The 22,500-nt window shown below is 53.7% G+C and overlaps 1 protein-coding gene and 1 long non-coding RNA gene across 3 annotated transcripts in view; one reads left to right on the plus strand and one right to left on the minus strand.

Moving 5' to 3' along the window:
- The window catches only part of frem1b (Fras1 related extracellular matrix 1b), a 26,710-nt gene extending 23,197 nt beyond the window's left edge, over window positions 1-3,513 (minus strand). The window contains 7 exon segments of the mRNA XM_057037512.1: window positions 1,000-1,131; window positions 1,198-1,306; window positions 1,607-1,930; window positions 2,455-2,654; window positions 2,734-2,993; window positions 3,127-3,221; window positions 3,304-3,513. Of these exon segments, the coding sequence (XP_056893492.1) occupies window positions 1,000-1,131; window positions 1,198-1,306; window positions 1,607-1,930; window positions 2,455-2,654; window positions 2,734-2,993; window positions 3,127-3,221; window positions 3,304-3,513 (1,330 nt within the window).
- Window positions 3,514-19,474: 15,961 nt separating this feature from the next.
- Window positions 19,475-21,591, plus strand: LOC130528714 (uncharacterized). 2 transcript variants are annotated; one of them, XR_008951371.1, is made up of 3 exons: window positions 19,475-19,674; window positions 20,564-21,030; window positions 21,288-21,591. It is a non-coding gene; the product is annotated as an uncharacterized LOC130528714 (long non-coding RNA). The 2 variants fall into 2 exon arrangements; XR_008951370.1 differs by lacking the exon at window positions 21,288-21,591 and adding an exon at window positions 21,182-21,279 and having other exon boundaries at window positions 19,544-19,674.
- The last annotated feature ends 909 nt before the right edge of the window (window positions 21,592-22,500 follow it).

Below are 22,500 nucleotides of genomic sequence, written 5' to 3' on the forward strand. Positions count from 1 at the left end.
GCCCAGACGGGAGCAGCCAAGGTTCCTCCCGAAGGTTTGGGATCAACGCTTCCAGGTGTTGTGACACCTTGTGGGACGTGAGTGTAGCTAACGCGGCAGCTGATTGGCTGAGGCGGCTGGAAGGGGCAGGGCCACCAGGTGAACCCCCTGGCCCACTTCATGGGGTCAAGACACAGAAAAGGGGCGTGGCCACGATGGAGGGAGTTTCTGGAGGCTCGGTGAAGTTTTTTGGATCAATGTGCACAACATAAAGAGCAGGTTCAGGAGAAAAGTGGGGTTTAGAAAGATTTTAGAACTTATATAAGAAACAAACTGAGACAATCATCTTTTCACCAGTTGACCCCATCGAGAGTTTAAAGGTGTCATTAAAGTAAAGCTGAAAGATTTTAACTCCTCGTTTAAACATCTTCGCAGGAACTGAAGCTTTCCGGCCTGTTTCATGACCTGTTTGGGCGAGGTCTAAACACGCCTCCAGCCAGGCCACCTCGACCCCCCCGGGCCACCAGCACTTGTGTCGCCTCACGTCCCCGTCTCCCTCGTCCCTCCTGCTCTGTTAGCATGAAAACCTGTTCAGGGACACTGCATCTGCTCGCTGTGCACGGCGGCATGAAAAGGCATCAGTCACTCCAATCTGCTCACAAAGGGGCGGAGTCCTAAAGCGCTGGGCTGGAATGGACAGACGTGGACAATTGAGGACGCCGCCGTGGCCCCTGGCGACTCGGCATTGGCCCCGTTTTACACCTGATTAGCAAACACATGCAGGGCCACTAGACATATGCTGCCCCAGCTACACCCCACTCCCTGACTGATGGACAACACATGGGGGTAAAACAGGCGGAAAATGCCAGACCACGTCTGCCACAACAGACCATCGGAACAGGACGTGAAGAATCGCCCCGACCCCCGAGAAGTAGAAGCGAGGAATTTAAAGGATCTCTTTTGGACCTCTTTGTGCTGCTTGTCATGTAATAAAGTTGTATTATCATTGTTATTACTGACCTCTGACCCTCAGGTGTCCGTGCCGAGGTCCATCTACGGCCACCAGGTAAACGGCCTGAATGTCGTCGCTGTCGACGATCTGCAGCTGCTCCCACGTGATTGGTCGGGATTGTCCCTCCAAAAGATCCAAACCTGAGATGAGAGTCGCTACTATTAGCAACTCTGTGATAAGAGAAGCTGTGATGCACCTGCACCCACCTGTGTTCCAGGACACTCGGGGTGCGTCTGTCTCAGCTGCCCTGACTGAGATGTGCACCGTGATGGGCGCGCTGGTCGTAAAGGCTCCGTCTATCGCCTGGAACTCCACCTTTTATAGGGTAGAAATATCACTTAGGATTTCCATACTGTGCTTTATTACACCCAGTTAGCTAACCGCTAACTACCGTAGCAGCTAATCTGTTGGCTAACCTTACGTAGCCGCGGCTGAATCAGCCTTAGCTAACTGTTTGTTCTCATGTGAGAATTGTTATTGTTCTACATTTTTTTATGAAAAATTACGAAAAATCCCATTTAATATTTGTAACAACTATGATGGTAAAAGTTAAAATGAGTTGTAGCCGTATTGTAAGTTTGATGTAATATAGTAGTAGAAATGTGAGCAGATGACCTCGTAGTTCCCGCGCTGTGGCTGGCTGTTGTTGGGTGGCTGGTAGGCCACCTTCATCTCATGGAGGTCCAGCCAGGTGAAGGAGGAGATGGGCTTGGTGTGGTCATCAAGGTGGGTGATGTATCCGCGCACAGGCGGCGCCGTCACATTAAAGACCAGCCTCTCCTGCGGCGTCTCGCCATCTTTGGCGTCCAGAGTCGCTGTGGTGAGCGGCGTGAGGATGAACTGGTCCACCTCCAGGATTAAGGAGGCCATGAAGGTGGCCTGGGGTGGCTGGTTCTGCACAGCACCGTGTATTAGAACTGGTAACCATAGCGACTCAGCCTGAGGTGGCAAGGAGGTGGGAAAAAAAAGGTTTATTATTAAGACTCACATTACAACCCTGACATCACTTCCTGTCTGTGAACTGCTAATTGCTGATGTTTATCTCCTGTTATTGGATCTTTAACTGGCGTTAACGTGCACTATGGGATCTCGTGTGACCTCACTTGTTGGCCCCTCCCCCAACTGTTTCTGTAACTGTCATGAACGCCACGACTCAAGTGTAGCTGCGCCGCGCTGACATTGAGGCTGAGCTAACTCCAACTGTTCAGTGACGAGATCTGCACAGGCGTTAAGCCCACCCCTCCCCCAACCATCGTGTTGCTTGGCTGGGAGGTGGTTCCTTATGTTGTGGTGGGCAGCCTGTCCCCACTTTGATGTTTACGACCCCCTGTTGTCTCCAGAGACCCAGCTTGTTCACAGTGCAGTCAGCCAGGCAGCTAGCGGAGCAATGGGAGGTGCTAACAATTTCAGACAAAAACTACCGAAACCATCTCATAGTGCAACTTTAAAGCCCTTTCCTGTACCTCCAGCGGGGCCCGGGTGTCCCGCTCCCTCAGCTCCACCCTGATTGGGATGTAATCGACCTCAGATGATGGCGGACTCAGGTGCTGGTACCTCAGACCTGAGTGCAGGAATTCCTGGCAGCTGGTTTTCAGGAAGTGGACGTCTGTGGTGCGATGAGGACACGGTTTATTTCCTGGACAGTGAAAATCTGTCTGTCTGCCTGATGGAGCACAAACACAAACATCTCAGCGGGTCTGCTCCTCCATGAAAGCCTCTTCCCTGTCCGTGTCCAGCGTTACCCTTCCTCGCGCCGGACTCCTCCTCCCTCACCAGCTGACCCAGACTCGGGACGCCGGTGTCGGTGTTCAGAAGTCTGACGGTACAGATCAGGTCGCCCCTCGTCTGGATCCTCAACACTTTGGTGTCGATGATGTTGGACAGACCGTAGGCCTGAGGGACCAGCAGGGGGGTGCTGCCCAGCACCACCAGGCCAGAACCTGAGTCCACTACCCTGACGGGCAGGACCACCGTCTCCATCTGCGTGTCTGAGGAGGTGAAGCTACGCACCGACACATTAACACACACGTTCAACCCCTCAACCAAAGCAAAATGCTAATTATTTCATTTAATAACCATCTAGGACAGAGAGGTGGACTCGGGCTAATGCTAATGCTAACATGCTACTGACAGACCTGTAGACTCTCAGCATCACCGTGTCCTCGTCCAGTTGGGGGCTTCCGTTGTGGACATATTTGACTCGATCGTCCGGGAACGTGCAGTCGAACACCTGTGGACAAACCAGCCGTCACGGAAGGTTGAGCGTCCTGTGCAGGAGGCGTGGCCTCGTCTCACCTGTGGCCTCGTCTCACCTGTGGCGTCAGCCTCCCCACTCTCTGGGTGACGGGTTCGTTCGTCACCACCTCCACCTTACAGTCTGCAGCAGGACCCACGGTGATCTGGAGCTGCCGCCCTGTGACGAACGCCGACCGCCCCCTCGCCACCTCCACGCCGGATTTGAGCCGGACCAGGCCGGAGACCTGCGTGGCAGCTAGGAGCAGCAGGACGGTGATGGCAGCCATGGTGCCTTCAGGTGCTCTGGCTGCACACATGCAGGGAAAAATCCTGTGTGGGACCCTGCTGAGGTGGAGGGGTGAAGGGACCAACTGGAGCCAGGGTGTCGCTTCACACGCTGCTTTGATCGTCTGGGTGACGGCAGCTTCAGAGAGCAATGAAAACGCTGGTGATCGTCACAGCTGAGTCACCAGAACTTGCTTGACCTCTCAACCCTCCGCGTCATGTGACACAACTAGAACTCAAACAGGTTTATTCTGGTGACCAGAACTTTCACTGTGGAGAAATTCAGGTCTGATATCGATATTTTGGACTGTGGAGGAAACGAGGAGAACCTTCCCTTCATCTCCAGCTCTTCTCCCAGCCATCGTGGATCTTTCCGTCAGGTTTATCAGTCCTCTCAGATCGCACTGCGAAACTTCCACACTGTGTGTGTGTGTGTGTGTGTGAGCCTATAAAAGCCAGATTATTGAGTTTCTGTGTGTGTCTAGCTTACCTTCTTAGATAAAGTCTTGCTTCTTATTCTCGCTTCTACAACATCTCTGGTATCTCTAAACGGAGCGCCCCAACACATCTGGGGGGGCAGGAGGTGGGAAAGAGAGGGGAGAGAGGGGGGAGAGAGAGAGGGGGGGGGCTGGTTTGACAGGAAGGGGAAATGTGAGTCTGTCGTAGTTTTGCAGCTGTTGTTTCACCTCCTCAAATCCTCCTCTGAGAACTGGGGGGGGGGGGGATTAGGGGCCCATTCATGTTTATCCAGAATACAAGAACAACGGAGCAGGAACCAGCAAGGAACAAGCAAGGAACCAGGCAGGAACCAGGCAGGAACCAGTAAATACAGCCTGTCAGAAATCTTTTGTGTTGTAGTTCCATAAATCTGGTCTGTTCAGACTCTGGGGGGAGGAGATCCACCCGGACAAACCGAGCGTTTATCTATGGCCTCCAGCTTCTGTGGTACGTGCTAGCGAGCTAAATCTGGGTCGTTCAGGAACGTGTTCCCGAAGCTCCTGGATCTGCAGGAACGTGTTCCCGAAGCTCCCGGATCTGCAGGAACGTGTTCCCGAAGCTCCCGGATCTGCAGGAACGTGTTCCCGAAGCTCCCGGATCTGCAGGAACGTGTTCCCGAAGCTCCCGGATCTGCAGGAACGTGTTCCCGAAGCTCCCGGATCTGCAGGAACGTGTTCCTGAAGCTCCCGGATCTGCAGGAACGTTCTGGTAGATGATGACACGGTGGTTTCCTGTCGTCTGCTCAAGCGCTCAGTAGCTCTGGGTGTTTCCTGTCTCCTGATGGGTTCCACACATGTGGCTCAGAGAATGGGAGGAATTAGCCGTCACCATGGTAACATGGATGTCCCACCACAGCAGAACATGATGATGAGCAGAACCCAGAGCACACAGCCCTGGGGGGTCCAAGGTGAGGGGGGACCACCTGTGGTCTACTGGGCAGGAAGGTGGAGTTGGGGGGTCCAGGTCCAGGAACTGGAGACCCAGATGGTGTTTGGACACTGCAGCAGGTCAAAGGTCACGGGCAGCGTGGAGGTGATGAAAGGGTCCAGAAACAGTCCATCAGCACTGAGGTGAGGTGTGTAGCTGTGGATCTGTGTGTAGCTGTGGATCTGTGTGTAGCTGTGGATCTGTGTGTAACTGTGGATCTGTGTGTAACTGTGGATCTGTGTGTAACTGTGGATCTGTGTGTAGCTGTGGATCTGTGTGTAACTGTGGATCTGTGTGTAGCTGTGTGTAGCTGTGGATCTGTGTGTAACTGTGGATCTGTGTGTAGCTGTGGATCTGTGTGTAACTGTGGATCTGTGTGTAGCTGTGGATCTGTGTGTAGCTGTGGATCTGTGCGTGTATCTGTGTGTAGCTGTGGATCTGTGTGTAGCTGTGGATCTGTGCGTGTATCTGTGTGTAGCTGTGGATCTGTGCGTGTATCTGTGTGTAGCTGTGGATCTGTGTGTGTGTATCTGCGTGTAACTGTGGATCTGTGGTGTGTGTATCTGCGTGTAACTGTGGATCTGTGTGTGTGTATCTGTGTGTAACTGTGGATCTGTGTGTGTGTATCTGTGTGTAACTGTGGATCTGTGTGTGTGTATCTGTGTGTGTGTCTGCGTGTCCTCGGCCCTCGAGTTTCAGTAAACTTGTGTTAAAGTCGTTTCTGGCCTTCCTGTCTCAGAGGGACACTGTCCCCGTCTCTGACTGGCGTCTCCGGCCCGTCCAGCTCTCTCATCACTCCTGACTGCTCGTGCCTGCGTGGCAGCTTTAGCCGTTGCGATGGCGTTTGGCCCCGCGCCCGCCTGCAGGGCCCCGGGGTCGCTGTCAGCCGGACGCCGTGACTCGTGCAGCACGTCACATTAACTCTCCTCCTCGCTGACCCATAATTAAAGCCCAGAACGTCTGCAGAGGCAGGAACGAGGGAGGAGGAGGAGGAGGAGGAACAAGGGAGGAGGAGGAACGAGGAACGAGGGAGGAGGAGGAGGAAAGAGGGAGGAGGAGGAGGAACGAGGGAGGAGGAGGAACGAGGGAGGAGGAGGAGGACGAGGGAGGAGGAGGAGAGGAGGAGGAGGAACGAGGAGGAGGAGGAGAGGAACGAGGGAGGAGGAGGAACGAGGGAGGAGGCGGAGCTCTGCTGACCGTGAACTCGTGGTCGCGGTGCTGCCGTGGACGCAGGTGAATCCCCAGAAGCTGCTGGGCGCCACGGCGCCGCTCCGAGCTCACTGATGTTCAGGTAAAGACTCGTTACAGCCAGAGATGAAAGCAGCTGGAGTCTGGAGCCCATGACTGAAGTGTGTCCACCGCCGGCGGCGTGTTGGCAGCACCATCAGAGCGGCAGGCGGACGCCAGCCCAGTGGCACGTGTTCCGCTCCGTGGCAGCAGCCACAAAGAGGACGAGCACGTCTGCATCCTCACACCGGAATAATCCCAGATTTCCTCGGAATACCCACAAAAGTGCCACTGTTGAGGTTTAAACGCAGATTTGAAATAAACATGATTTTATCTTGATTCAGGACTGAATGAGAGCTGATCAGGTGTGTGTGTGTGTGCGTGCGTGTGTGCGTGCGTGCGCATGCGTGCGTGTGTGTGAGTGTGAGTGTGTGTGTGTGTGTGCGTGTGTGTGTGTGTGTGTGTGTTGTGTGTGTGTGTGTGTGTTGTGTGTATTCATGCACCCACAAAAGGACATTTTGCCTGGTTTCACAACTTTAAAGGTGTGTTTGAGAGTGGATACTTGGTTTGAAAGTTCATCTTAGAGTCGGGTTTAGGGTCAGGGGTCAGGGGTCAGGGGTCAGGGCTTTACTTGGGACGGTCAGGCGGTTGATCTGGACCTAATCCCCAAAGATGAAAGCACAAGGGTGAGTCTGTGTCTGCATTAGTGTGTGTGTGTGAGTGTGTGTGTGAGAGTGTGAGTGAGAGAGTGTGTGTGTGAGAGTGTGAGTGTGTGTGTGTGTGAGAGAGAGAGAGAGAGAGAGAGAGAGTGTGTGTGAGTGTGTGTGTGAGAGAGAGAGTGTGTGTGTGAGTGTGTGTGTGTGTGAGAGAGAGAGAGTGTGTGTGAGTGTGTGTATGCAATCTGCTCTCAGGCCCATTACTGCTGTTAAAGGGTTCTAGTGGTGACCAGTGGAGACTCACTGGGAACCTGTCAGCTTTAATATGTCAAACAATGTGAGATACCCCCCCCCCACACACACACACACACGCACACACACTCACACACTCACACACACACACACATCTTCCCTGGCAGCATTGTGGAGGGAGGAGCTCATCCTCAGATTATGCAAATGAGGTGTTGTTTTGATGCAAAATGAGCCGGACTGGACACTAATGTTTCTCCAGTCGTGAAAGGGCGAGAGTCCCTGGGAGAAATACCAGGAGAGAGAGCCGGAGCTGGGGATTCTGGGTAATAATCGGGGCCGAACGGCACGTCCTGCAGCGCTGGACATTATCATATTTCCACGTAATTAGTTGTTTTTTCCACATGAAATGAGGAAGCAGATCGACGGAGCGTTCGCTCCCATGACGACTGCAGGCCACTCCTCCACCGCCAGGTGATGACCCTTGGTAGGGGGTGACCTTCGTGACCTTCCCTCTCATTCCCAACACCCCCAACACACACACACACACACACACACACACACACACACACACACGCACACACACACACACAGGTTTTAATGTTGATGGAGTCCATGGATCAGATGACTGCCTCCGGCGCCCCCATCAGTCCCATCTGAGTATCACACACGTGCACGAGCCTTGACACCCAAACACATGAGATCAAAGCCCTTTCGAGAGCCCCGCTGCTTCGCTCTCAGATAGAAAACCTGTCTCTTAAAAGACGTCAGCTCCAGCAAACGTTGAGCTCAAGGTCGCAGGTCGGCTGACCGCGTCCAGGCGGGCCTCCGCCCTCATCGCATGGTTCTGCCCGCTGTGGGAGTGGGTCACCCGTTCACCGGCTCTCACCTTCTCGTCTCACGGAACCATCAGCACCACTTCACATAAAACTGCTTTAAACTTTTCTGACACGACATGCCCCACCTGTTCTCCATCCATCCCTCCAGGTCCTGCTGAAACGGTGCCATTGGCTGGAGGCGGCCCGTTCCTGGGCCCGTGGTTGATTGATGGACGTCGGGTCGGGCAGACAGACGGAGGGCTGATCCGGAGGCTGAGGCTGAGCAGCGGGGGCAGGATGTCGTGTTCCACGGAGCGTGCTCAGTGGAGCAGCGGGCGAGCAGTAGCTTCAGATTAGCCGACGCACGCTGAAGACGAGCTGGCTACAGTTCAAAGTTCATGCATGACATCCCAGAGTGTGTGTGTTCCTGTCCCTCTTACCCAGCGAGGCCCACAAAGTGAGGACATTCTGTCTGGTCCTCACAGCTTCAGAGACGGGTCTGAGGGTTCAGGGTCGGGGTTGAGCTGGGGGGAGGTTCAGGACCCGGAGGAGGTCCAGAGACGTGGGTATGTTTCTCTCTATGGTGTGTGTGTGTGTGTGTGTGTGTGTGTGTGTGCGCGTGCGTGTTCTTATTCATGTGATGAATTAAGTGTGGTCAGTTATGAATGTCCTCACAGAGATAGAACATGACAAATGTGTGTGTGTGTGTGTTTGCTCTTCATGGGGTTTCAGGCCACCTTCTGGTCTCTCAGGTGACTCTTATTAAAACTCAGATTTTGATTGGTCACAAGAACAACTACACATAACACAACACAACCTTTGTGTAGTCGAGCAACAATCCAACAACCACAACCAGCTACTTCCTGTTGTGTTTGTCCTCATCCTGCATCACATCTGTCCGGGTTGTTTTTGACGCTTTTATTTGAACAGATTAGAAACTCAATAACCTTCAGTTCAACACACACACACACACACACACACCACACACACACACACACACACACACACACACACACACACACACACACACACACTGAGCTGGGATGTCAGCTGGCTGTGAAGGCAGAGGTTGACCACTCGCTGTGATTAAGCACTAACTGGTGTTCAGCCAGCAGACTGGAGTGTGGCCATGCTGGCCTGTCCTCCTCCTCCTCCTCCTCCTCCTCCTCCTCCTCCCCCTCCTCCTCCTCCTCCTCCTTCACCTCCTCTTCCAGCAGCCAACATCCTCCTCTTTCATCTCTCCTCCTCCTGAGGAGTCCATACTGAGCTCAGTCTCACATCAAGCTCGTGTACTTCACACCCATAGAGACAAACTTCTGGCTCCACAAAGGTACTAGATTTAAAATCTGTGTGTGTGTGTGTGTGTGTGCGCGTGTGTGTGTGTGTGTGTGTGTGTGTGCGTGTGTGTGTGTGTGGTGTGTGTGTGTGCGTGCTTTGGTTGACCTGCCAACTGCATGAGCACAAGCAAAGGATGAGCTGAGCCAAGACCAGAGCTGGCAACCAGCGCCGGATGACCCGTCCATCCACACATCTCCCCAGACACTCTCACAGCAGCACCATGCCAGGGAGTGTGTGTGTGTGTGTGTGTGTGTGTGTGTGTGTGTGTGTGTGTGTGTGTGTGTGTGTGTGTGGTGTGTGTGTGTGTGTGTGGGAGGGGGGACAGGATCTTAAAGGTGTGAAAACATCTCAGGATGACAGTTTGGCTGCTAAAAGGCAGCAGCTGCGCGGTGTCACATTTACATCCCGGGCGATTCTGCTCCTCTTCTGGTTCGGTTAAATCGGCTTCGTGTCAGACAGGAAACAACATTTGGAGCATCCGAACGACGGCGGCGAATCGGCGTCCTCGCTTCTGATGGTTGTGGTGCCGGACCGGCCTCCATCTCACACAGCATCGGGACGAGGGCCCCTCGGCACCAGAACCTCGGCCTGCACAGGCTGAGAGTGTAAACCAGGAACAAAAGCAGTTTGAGCTGGTCCAGGTGGACCTGCTCACCTGGGAGGAGGTTCCTCAGGTAGGACAGGACGGCTGGCTGCTAACGTTAGCATGCTAACCTGAGCTCCGTCTGCTGCGACCACGCGGCCGAATGTTGAACAGCGGCGGCCGCAGAGGCGTGATCGTGTTCCTAATCAGTGCAGCGAGGTCGGACACGAGCTCGCAGGATTAAAACAACCTCCCGACTGTTGAACACGGCTCATTATGCAGCGCGGCGCCGCGTCTCAGCAGAGGTCACGGGAACATGACGGCGAGGTTCAGGTCATCTGCAAACGCCCTCCACCGCAGGAAGCAGGCGCGAACACAGGAATCACGTTCCTGACACTTCCCGAGTGGAGCTGCCTGTCTGTCTGCCTGTCTGCCTGTCTGTCTGTCTGTCTGTCTGTCTGCCTGCCTGTCTGCCTGCCTGTCTGCCTGCCTGCTGCCTGTCTGTCTGTCTGTCTGTCTGTCTGTCTGCCTGCCTGCCTGCCTGCCTGCCTGTCTGTCTGCCTGTCTGTCTGTCTGTCTGCCTGTCTGAGCTCCAACAACGTTTTACGCACATTAACGTGATTTATAGATTCATAGATGATTTGAACGTGGTAGAAATGTGACGTTTAAGGACCAGCTGAACGTGGGAGTTCTCAGACACGGCTCTCTCCTCTTCCAACAGCAGCAGCAGGAGGTTGAAAAACAACATAACAAGAAAAAAAACTTTGATGTGTACGTATGCAAATGAGGCTGCAAATGTCAAATTAGCATAGATTTGGGTGACCCGCGCGGCGGCCTCCCTCGCAGCTACAGGCAGCCGGGACGCTGACAGCTCGGCCCGGGTCCAGACGACCTGCTTTACATATCAGAGTGGCCTCCCATCACCGCGGGTTACCACCAGCATCCCATCGCCAAGGAGACTGATGAAGAGTGACGGGGCGGACGGTGTGAGTGACGGACGGATGGACGGATGTCAGAGAGAGAGAGAGAGAGAGGGAGAGGGGATTAGCTCTGGGCCTCGCTCGCCCACACAAGACAATATAAAAAACTTGATTATGTTAATGTGGTTGTTAATTTAATCAATTATAGTTCATCAGAAACAGTCTGATGACCCCGAGCTGAGGAGGAGGAGGTGGGGGAGGAGGAGGTGGGGGAAGAGGAGGAGGAAGAAGAGGAGGAGGAGGAGGAGGAGAGGGAGGGAGGAGTCTTTGTCTTCGGCCTCCTGAGGAGGAACCTGCTCCTGGAGACCAGGAAGGAACCATGAAGGTTCTGCTTGTTCCTGTGCTGCTGCTGAGCTTCACCTGTTGTGTCTCACCTGTGTCCCCTCCTGTGTCTCACCTGTGTCCCCTTGTGTCTCACCTGTGTCCCCTTGTGTCTCACCTGTGTCCCCTTGTGTCTCACCTGTGTCCCCTTGTGTCTCACCTGTGTCCCCTCCTGGTCTTCCAAAGACGAACAGTCCAACACTTTCTTTCTGCAGAGGAAACAAACGTTGTTGCGGTGAAGCGAGAACTGTGGCGTCTCACCTGAGACCGAGGGAGCGTCCAGGACATCTATTATACATCCCAGGTCCAGATGTTGCCAGAGGAGCAGGAGGAGCTCACAACACCTGTAATTAATTCATTCACCATGATGGAACACACACACACACACACACACACACACACACACAGACTAACACAGAGACACACACACACAACACACACACACACACACACACACACACTAACACAGAGACACTAACACACACACACACACACACTAACACAGAGACACACACACAGAGACACACACACACACACCAAAAAGAGGGCTCCTCCATCCATCCTGTGAGTTTTGGTTTCTTGGGGTCAAAGGTCACATTTGTCACAAAGTTCACGGTCCAGAACGACCCCCCCCCCTCTGGTGTCCCTCCCCTTCACTGTCCAGCTCTTTTCCAGTTTGACTGACCGGTTAGTTCAGGTTACCAGTTTAACTACAGAGGTTATACAGGTGAGTATAAACCGGCTGGTTAAAGACTGGGTCATCAAACATCAAGAGAAGATAAACCACCCCTGTGTGCTCGTGCACGTGTGCTCGTGCACGTGTGCACGTGAGCCTGTGTTCCATGAGCTCCTGGTCCCGGGTCGTGCTGAGCGTGACTCACAGCATGGACGGTTCTGCTGCCAGAACCTGGAGAACCTTCCCCATCGTTCCCAGTCTGATTGCCTCTTGGCTCCTCTCGCTGGCTCGCTCGCCCTCTCGCTCGCCCTCTCGCTCGCTCTCTCTCTCTGGGAATCACATCCAGCATGTTTCCTGCCCATCAACGGGAACGTTTGGAAGCGTGACCAAAGATCTGTCCCAGCAGGGCTCCTCAGAGACCCCCAGGAGCTCCTGTAGCATCACCACAGAATTAGAGCAGCAGCACCAGCAACACACCAGTTCAGAACCTCCGTCAGGAGGTTGTGGCTGCCTGGTCTCTGCAGGAGGTCATGTGATCTCTGTAGGAGGTCATGTGGTCTCTGTAGGAGGTCATGTGATCTCTGTAGGAGGTCATGTGATCTCTGTAACCTCTCAAACTGACCCGCAGAGGTCTCCTGGTGTGGGACCAATAAAAGAGATCTTATCCTGACTGAATCACTGAGGAGACACTTGGGAAGCTCTGAGAAGTCTTGATCAGGTCGGTCTTCCTCCACAGAGAGGACGGGGGCCTCGCAGGGGCCTCGCAGGGGCCTCGCAGGGGCCTCGCAGGGTCCAACAGGTAACGCTTCCTCTGGGTTCCTCTGTTGGACCCCGTTGTGGCTTCACTTGTGACCTAAAACAAAGGAAACTTCAGAGTAGAGAAGCTGAGGTTGAAGTGAGGAAGACCTTAAATCACGGGTGGGCACATCCAGTCCTCGAGGGCCGGATCCAAGCCGGACCTTCTGTCCTACAGGTAAACACTCTCACCTGGGGCTCCATTTACCTTGGTGAAAGCGGGTTCTCCCTGGTAGGATGCAAAACCTGGGTGGATTCCAGCCTTCATGGATTGGACCTGCCCGTCAGAGGAGGTCAGATCCATTCCTCGAGGGTTGAATTCAAGCTGGGTTTTGCATCCTACCAGGCAGGAAATGCTTTCACCCAGGTAAATGGAGCCCCAGGTGAGAGTGTTTACCTGTAGGACAGAAGGTCCGGCTTGGATCCGGCCCTCGATGCCCACCGCTGCCTTAAATGGACCACAGGAGCGGACCAGAGAGGGTTAGCATTAGCAGGTAAGGACAGTAAATTGTGGTGAGTCCAGGAAGCAGCCGAACCAAGAGCTCACCCCCTCCAGATGTTTGAGTCAGGTGGGACATCAGAACAGTGATAGATGAAGACGCAGGTGTTTTACAGCCCAACTATGGAGGTTCTGCCACCCGTCCTGCTCCCGGGGTCCAGGCCTGTTTAGAAGAGGACAAACTCAGGCTAACAACGCTAATTAAAAACACATTAGCGAGGATGCTGTGGAGCCCCCCCCCAGGACCAGGAGGGGGCGCCGTTCAGGACAGGCTGGACGGGGACGGGTCAGGGGTCAGGGGTCAGGGGCCCCACCAAGCGCCGCTGCCTCGGTGTGAATGATTTAGATCCAGTTCTACTGAAGCTGCCTGAAGCTCCGGAGGGTGTCGGCTCTCCAGAACCTGCGGGCGGATTTTGAAACAAGGACCTCTGGCTCTGCTCCAGATCCGATTTAAATATGTTAGCGCAGGTCGGCCCCGGCGGCCCGCAGCCCGCCCACGTTAACAGGCGACATATTTTCTGTTTCATTTCAGCTCAGTGATGCAGCAGCGCCGTCACACACCCATCGTCCACCCAGTCACAGCAGATTCCAGATTATTCAAATCTGCTCACATGAATATTTAAATCCCGTCTGTTTGCGGCCTTTATTTCTTTATGTCTCCCGTAGCAGAAACAAAACAAGGTTTATGGGAAGCGTCTGAGCGACACCAAAAGCCGGCGGTGCTGCGGCAGCTTTGACCTTTGACCCGTCGGATGAATGCAGGAAGATTGAGGATCCTCTCAGATCCTTAGATCCGGGATAATGGTTCAGATCAATAATGTCCTAAAGGGGACGGAAAGAGCAACAAAACCATCAAAACACTGAAAGAAGACACTTGATTTTCACTACATGAAGCTACGAGACACAACAGCCAAGCTAGCTATGCTAACTAGCCGCAGGTCAGCGGCGGCGGTGATGACCACCAGGTTCGGACCTCGGAGACCGATATCAAGCAGGAAAAGGAAGCAGAACTTTGAGCTGCACGTGCGAGGAAGTGTGCTGAATATTTAAATCTGGCATCACATGGGGGGGGGGGGCACAAACCTGGCTGATGTCCGAACACTTACGGGATGTGTAGGATTAGATTTCAGTTGTGGGGAAGCTGAGCCAAGCTGTGAAGAAGCCCCCTCCCCGGTACCGAGCATCACAGCCAGCTCCTGACCGGCCCCGTCCTCCCTAAAACCATCTCTGACCAGAGGCAGGACGAGGACGCAGCCAGGCGTCCTGGGCTGAGCCAAGTTGTGGCTTTGGTCCACTGACACCCCCCAACCCCCACACAGAACCCCCACCCCCCCCCACCCCCCTCGTCACCGTGTTGGGTTTAAACCCTGGAGAGGTGGCGAGCAGCAGGAGAGCAGAGATAAAGATGAGGAGGTACAATCGGCGGGGACGAGATGGCGGCTCGTCCTCTGGGTGTGAAAAGCTGTTGTGGTGGAGAAATGGCGGGATGGCGGGGGTGGGGGGGGTGGGGGGGGGGCGTGTGGGGGGGGGGCGTCTGTTAATCTGCTCACGCTGGGACCAGAAAAGGCTGACAGACACGATGCCAAACAGGCAGCCAGCAGGCCGCAGATGGCAGCGTGTCAAGGTGTCGTCAGCCTCCGTCTGCTGCTCCTCCACCGATCACAGACCAACACGCTGCAAAGCTCCTCTCTTTGATTCCTCCAGAATCCGGAGGCTCGGCGCGGTTCTGGAACAGTTCTGACTGAATCTGGCACCGAGCTCACCGAGGCGGCGACGCGTCTGAAGGCGCGTTTAATCCAGGAAACTGCCATAAAGGTCCGAACGCTGGAATCCAGGTCCAAACATCCCAGAATTAAAGTTTGCTGAAGACAAAGAATTGAAATCGGAGATCTGGTTCTGGTTGTGGTGGAGGAACCGTCTGAGCGAAGATGGGCCAGCTCAGTTCCTCTGAAAGTCACTTTAAATGAGACTCACACACCTGCTCCAGGTTTGCTCCACTCGTGTTGCCACGGAGATTTTCTCCCGTCTCCAACAAGTCACCTGACTCAGAAGTGTTCGGATGCAGGTTTCCACTGGGAAAAGTTTAGGATGAAGGTCTGAGGAAAGCTCACGACGTTAAAGTCCATGGGCAGCCCGCAGATAGCTTAGCATGCTAACAGTTAGCTCGGCGTAACGAGTCACGTGGTGCTTTTGAAGAATACTTTTACAGTTGAGGGAAATGTGAGCAGCTAGCCTAGGGCTAGCCTAGCTTAGCATGTTGGCTGAGCGTGTGTGAGATGGATTTCAACTGCGTAGCTTCATGCAGAGTTTCCGTTCCGACCGAAGCGGAAAGCTTCCCTCAGACGATGTGGGACAGCGATGAATATTACAAGAGCAGCTATAAATATCCATGAATGAGTGTTTTCCGTGCGTCCGCGCGCCCTCACATCCGCTCCGCTGCGCGAGCTGCCCGGCCACTCGGCGTTAAACTGGTTAGCACGCCGATGTGATTCCCAGTGGCAGAAGGCTGGAGCCCAGCGAGCGCCGCTGTGGGCCGATCACATTAATTATGCTAAACAGCAGTTAAACCGGGGGTGGAGTGGGGGGGGGCTGCTTTGTTTCCCTCAGTGATAATCGGGCGGGCCGGTGGCGTTCACAGATCACAGCCCGCAGTCAGCCGCCATGACCCCACGAGACGGTCAGATCTCCATTTAAAAACCAGGTTGGAGGGCAGGAACATTACCATGAACGCCTGTTGTGGCACATTCCAGCTTGTTCCATGAGGAGCGTGTGTGCGTGCTCCCTTCGCACGGCCGAGGCAGCAGTGAAAGGTAGATGCTGCTCAGATTAGCAGACGCCAGGAGGTCTGACAACGCTGCTGTGGGGATCATCTGCTGGGCCATTACTGGCAGCATCTGCAGCTCCCAGGACACCTTCTGCCTTCATCTCTGGGGCCGTGGACTCAACACCAGCTTAAAGGTCATGAAAAATAGATGATATAGAAGCTAATTAGCTTAGCATCCACGCTGGTAGCGAGAGGGTGCAGTCAGCCAGACTCAGAGCAACTGTCAGGGACGTTTGAGGCCTCTGGGTCGAGACGTTCTGGGGCTGAAGGAACTTTCATAATAGAACTGCAGACAACATGATCATAATGGAGTTAAGAGAAGAAAGATCGCTGCCTTCCTCTGAGTTCTTTTGAGTCCTGCTCGGCCCCGTTGGCCCCCTGTTGGCCCCACCATTGGCCCCCTATTGCCCCTCTGTTGGCCCCACCATTGGCCCCCTATTGGCCCCCTGTTGGTTCCCTGTTGCCCCCTTTTGGCCCCCTGTTGGCCCCCTGTTGCCCCCTGTTGGTCCCCTGTTACCCCCCCCTCCTTTTGGCCCCTCCTGGGGTCACACTTTTCTGTTAATGGCTTCGTTCATCAGCACTAAGCAGCTCTGTGGGCATCGAGCAGGAGGAGCTTCTGCTCCGGGTTCCTTAAGTCCGTTGGTAGAGGTTTGACTTTCAGCTGCAGAGCATCAGATGATCAGGTGATGGGACCGGATCCAGGATCCAGGATCCAGGATCCAGGATCAGATCCGTTGGATCATCAAGATTCCAGAGTGAAAACCTCTGACTGGTTGTTCCTTCAGAGCTCCTGAGAGCAAACCTCCAGCAGTGAGGAGCATCAGGAGGAACCTGAGGAGCCTCCAGGAGGACGCGGACCTCCAACGTTGTGTTTCCACGGAGACGGAATGACGAGCCAGTAGCGTGGTCACCTCTGCCTTGGTGCCTCTGAGCTCTGCAGGCTGCTGGTGCTCCTGTGGTGGTCTCTGGCGGTCTGGAGCGTTGAGGGTCGTGGGGGGGGGCTTCCTGGCTGTCAGACGCCGTGAGGATGACAAGCTTGGCTGCCACTCACCGCCATTCTCCCTGATCAGCGGTGGCGTGCCAGGATGGACATCAGTGTCGCCGCGGTCTCTTTGGCGGGCGGCCCCGCCTGTCCGTTCCAATACGCCACGTCTTGTTCTGGGGGGAGGCGCCGCGGCCATTTGGCCGCCGCGGCGGTGTCTTCAGGGAGGGAGCGGCGCTGCTTTAATACCCGGCAACAAATCTCCTCAGAAGTTGAATGTTTGGTGCCAACGTGACCATCACCCCCCCAGAATTGATGGGTGCCCTCTGATAATCCGCGAAGACACAGCGAAAGGTCGCGGCGTATAAATAGCCTCCAAGGGCGGCGAGGGGGGGCGCACGTGAAGAGGGCGCACGTGAAAGTCCTCATTAATCTGCAACACGGAGGTGTTTGAAACATCACGTCTGTTCCTCCAGAATCCACAAACTCCAGAATATCTGACCTCGTTCCTCAGAACCCGTTGTCACCAGAGCAGAACTTCAGGGCCCACGGACACGTGCTCAGAAGCTCTGGATCCAGTCTGATGTCAGGAGTGTGATCAGAACCAGGTTCCAGGAGGTGTTGCTGCAGCAGCCGGACCGGCAGGAAGCTGGTTCTGCTCCGTTCTGAGCTGGAGATCATCAGCTCCTCCACCAGAGAACAATGAAGTCATTCTTGCTGGGGTTTGTTTTCCTCCGTGAAGCAGATGTGGGATCATCTGCAGCTGCATTAAAAACTGTTCCAGGTGCAGCAGCTGATCAGGGTGTAGACCACAGACGTGTGCACGTACGTGCTCAGGATGGACTTCTCATGGAGTCACCTCCAGCTGCTCAGAGGTCCTGCCTGGCTCTGCAGATTCAGCCTCGTTCCTGCTGTTAGCATTTAGCTGGAACTTATGTGACATCACTTCCTGTCTGGTGCAGCCAGAAGACACTCATGTGGTCATCACAGACATACCAGTCAAACCAGTCTGGTTCTGGTATGGTACTGGTCTGGTTCTGGTCTGGTTCTGGTCTGGTACTGGTCTGGTTCTGGTCTGGTACTGGTCTGGTTCTGGTCTGGTTCTGGTCTGGTTCTGGTATGTACTAGTTTGTCTCTTGTCATCAGCTTATTGTGGTTCATTCTCTGTTGTCTCAACCAGCTGGACCATAAAGACATCTGAGTGCAATCAGTGTGTGAGTGTGTGTGTGTGTGAGAGAGTGTGTGTGTGTGTGTGTGTGTGTGTGTGTGTGAGAGTGTGTGTGCGTGTGTGTGCGAGTGTGTGTGTGTGTGGGGGGGGGGGGGGGTTGGGGGGCTGCATGCAAACAAACTCTGTTGTTTGGAACGTGACCTTCCTGCCTCATGTCAAACGTTTTATCTGAGTCAACCTTTAATGTTCCACAAATGTACGAAGCACAAACATCTGAAGGAAAAGAGAAAAACAGAGTGAAGATGAGAGGGGGGGCGGGGGGGGGGCATTTATGATGGTGGGGCGGGGGGGCATTTATGAGGGGGGGGCTGCACTGACCAGTCAACCATTAAAATGTCTTCACATGGATGCTGAGCATCACTGAGCTTCAGGATGGATGGATGGATGATGGATGATGGATGGGTGGATGATAGATGGATGATGGATGGATGGGTGGATGGGTGGATGGGTGGATGGATGATGGATGGATGGATGATGGATGGATGGAGGATGGATGGATGATGGATGGACAGAGGTGTGCACCACCGTGGGGTAGATGTTGACCGTCTCCCTTGGCAACAGCAGCAGCAACAATAGGAGGGAGGAGCAGTGATGCTGTTGGGTTTGTGGGTCAGCTGAAGGTTCTGAAGGTTCTGCTCATGGCAGCGTTCTTGAGCAGAACCTTCAGAACCTTCAGCTGAACCCAAACACACCAGGAGCAGCTGTGGGTCCAGGTGCTCGTCCACCTTCACGTCTCACCTCCTGAGCTGAAGAGCCTCGGAACCGAGGAGTTCAGTCCTCCGGATCAGTGGAACCACCTCCTGGTTAACTCGCTGGTCTGACCTCTGACCTCTGTTTGTGTCTCCAGCTTCACCAGTTTAGAAGATTCCCGTTTGTGTAACGTCACCAGTAACCAGCAAAACCAGTAAATTCTTTAATAGTTCCAGTTTTATAACTTCAAACATCGTTTTTATATTTCAGCAGCTGAAAACAACCGAGTTCCTCTTCATCATGGAAGAGGAGCCGGTAACACCGCAGCGCCCCCTGCTGGACGCACACAGGAACGCGCGCGCGCACACACACACACACGCTCACACACACAGGGAGGAGGTCAAGTAAATTAAAAAAATAATCCACGGTAAATACTACATTTAATTCATTTTGAAGATTATAAAGAGCAGAATCATCTCGGTTCCCCTCACCCCGGTTCCCCTCACCTCGGTCCCCCTCACCTCGGTTCCCCTCACCCCGGTTCCCCTCACCTCGGTTCCCCTCACCTCGGTTCCCCTCACCCCGGTTCCCCTCACCTCGGTTCCCCTCACCTCGGTTCCCCTCACCCCGGTTCCCCTCACCTCGGTTCCCCTCACCTCGGTTCCCCTCATCCCGGTTCCCCTCATCTCGGTTCCACTCACCTCGGTTCCCCTCATCCCGGTTCCCCTCATCTCGGTTCCCCCTTTGTTCAGTTCCTCCTGCATCCAGGTGCCGGGCCGCTTCGGTCCAGTTTGCCCCGCGGCGGTGCAGCATTTCTCTGCCCAGCGGCCGCTGGAGGAGCCGCTCGGTGCGGCGGGTGTCCGGATGCGGAGGTGCTTCACTGTCATCAGATCATTTAATCAGAAAACTTTCAGTCTTTGTTCTTTTCTTTTCTCTTCTGTGTGTTCAGATGATGAAAAAAGTACCAAGTTAGGGAATAATAGCACAATAAAAATACAAAGTTAATGTTCGGAAAAAGGCTGTAAAAGCTGCTGCCTTCTCCTCAGAAAAGTTTCTCTTGTTTGTGTCATTTAGCTGATAATTACAGCTATTAAATGTGATATTGTAGCTATTAAATGCGATATTGTTGATATTAAATGTGATATTGTTGCTATTAAATGTGATATTATAATGCCGAAGGCGACGCTGTGGCTGTTAATCGCGGTTTAATCTGCTTTGTTTGCTATATTTGGCTACATTAGCAACTAGTTAGCTCCGGTAAGCGAGTGTTTTCGAGACAAACATTTTTGTTATTAATAAATGTGAGAGGATTTTATTTCATTAGTGTTTGTAAGTGTTTATTGGGGCAGAAACATGCAGCGATGTCCCGATGTTACCGAACACTAATGCTGACGAATCATGAATTATAATTCATTATTTTTGAACAAAAACGGATTATTTTTTACAATCCATCATGCGCATCTAATTCTGCCTTTATTGTATACGAAGGCACCGGAACAACTTCAATAATATTAACAACTTAAATAATATTAATATTAATAATTTCAGCTAAATCATTTAGTATCAATGATATTTAATTATTCCACGTGGTTCCAGTTTACCGCCATTCCGTAAATTTTTTTTTTTTTTAAAAAGAAAAAAGTGATCGTTCCTCCCTGTTTTTATATTTGTTGCAGTTTCTATTATTTTAATTAAAATTGCAGCATCATTGTAGCAGCTGAGCTCAGGTGATTATATTATATTTGCCCTTTGTGTTGTCAGGTGAAGCCTCCTAATACCCCTACGACCCCCCAACCCCCATCTCTGAATCACATTCCTGCGTTTGAGCACCACAATGGGAGAACTGTGCTGGTGGTTCTGCTGCGGTGCTGGTGGTTCTGCTGCGGTGCTGGTGGTTCTGCTGCTGCGGTGCTGGTGGTTCTGCTGCGGTCCAGGTAGAGGAACCTGAGCCCCCAGAAAACCCCAAAAAACTCTGACTCTTTCATGTTCGGGGACTTTATTCCCTCTAACGTGTTTGTGAGGCGCCACAAAAACAGCTCGCAGTTACGGACACTTGAAACCAAACCCAGACGTGAGCCAAGAACGTCGGAAAATCCTCCGACGTCGTTAAATTCCTGTTTTTATCTCGACAGTGGGAGCGTTTTTTCAGATGAATGCTGAAACTTACGGAGCCTCTGGACAGAATCCTCTCTGCATGGACGAGAGCTGCTCCATCCTCCAGGCTGGAGGTATTTATGCCAAAACACACAGGTCTGGGTGAGGGGGCAGCCGGGGGGGGAGGTGGGTGTGTGTGTGTGTGGGGGGGGGACAAGGGGGGGGAACCCAAAACAAAACATAGCATGATCAGTCTGTAAGCACTTCCATGTGTCTTCCCACCAGGAACACACCAGCAAACTTGGGAGGCAGTTGTCAGTCACTTCTCCTTCTTCTCCTTTTTCTTCTCCTTTTTCTTCTTCATCATCATCGTCATCTTCTTCTCCTCCAGCGGACGATGGTGATGATGATGATGATGATGATGATGATGAAGTCCTGATTCTTCCCGAGGGAGAAAAAGGGAGGACCTGAGCTGGACGGTGATGCAGAAAAGAGGCTCATCATTCTGCTTGGCTGTGTGTGTGTGTGTGTGTGTGTGTGTGTGTGAGTGTGTGTGTGCGCGCGTGTGTGTGGCGGGGGGTGTTCTCTCTGAGCAGATGACTGCCGCTCACCTTGCCACGGGGTCTGCATGAGATTGGTTCATTGTCAGGAAGCTTTTTTTTACCCATGATTCCATATGGTGCGAGCGGGGCTACATGTTGCCCAACATGCCAGCGCGAATGTTTCCTCAATTAGGCGTCTTATCGGCGGCGAGCGCGCCCGCATCAGATGAAGCTCGCTGACGGCGTGATGGCAGCCAAAAGTGCGGAAGGTTCCATCAAATGGCAGCTCTGCTACGACATCTCGGCCAGGACCTGGTGGATGGTGAGTCCTTCTCTCCTTCTCCTCCGTTATTCTCCCCTTTCTCCTCCTTTTCTCTCTCCGTCCCGGAGTGATCAAACTTTCCTGCAGCTGCAAAAGGAAACGCTCCGATCCTCTGATCCGGTCTCTGCGAGGTCCCGCCGCTCCGGTTCTCCTCTCCCCGTCCGCGTGGTCACACTCGCTCTCGCTCTTTCGTCTAATTGAGGGAACTTTTGTCGGCCGTGAGCTCTGACAGCTGGCGTGGGGGGGGGGGACGCGCGGCCGTCGGTCGCCCTCTCACAGCGGCGCCGTCCCGGGACGCAGCGGCCGGAGCTCCGGCGGCGTCGAGCAGCTTGTTGTGGGCAGTGAGGCCAGCCGACCTTTGACACCCGGGTCACCGCTGAGAGAGTGGCGGGGGGAGGTCAGGCGGGGGAGGTGGGGCGGGTTCTGGTCCCAGCGCTTCACAATGGCGTATTGTGGGAGAGCTGGGAGGTTCGTTAGAGGACAGCTCATTAATGTCGTCGCCGGGACTTTTAACACTGGGCTCGGTTCTGAGCGGCGGCGCTCCGGGTTCGGACGGCCAGTTTCTGCTGTTGCAGGTTCTGGGTCAGCCCACAAATAATGGAAGGGTTTGTGTTGTCACACACACAAAGGCGGCTTTATCCTGCCTGTAACAGGACCGTGAACTTTGTAAATTCCTCCTGGTCTCACACACACACCACACACCACACACACCACACACCACACACACAACACACACACAC

The sequence above is a fragment of the Takifugu flavidus genome, chromosome 7 (assembly GCF_003711565.1).
Source record: "Takifugu flavidus isolate HTHZ2018 chromosome 7, ASM371156v2, whole genome shotgun sequence".
NCBI classification, from domain to species: Eukaryota; Metazoa; Chordata; class Actinopteri; order Tetraodontiformes; family Tetraodontidae; genus Takifugu; species Takifugu flavidus.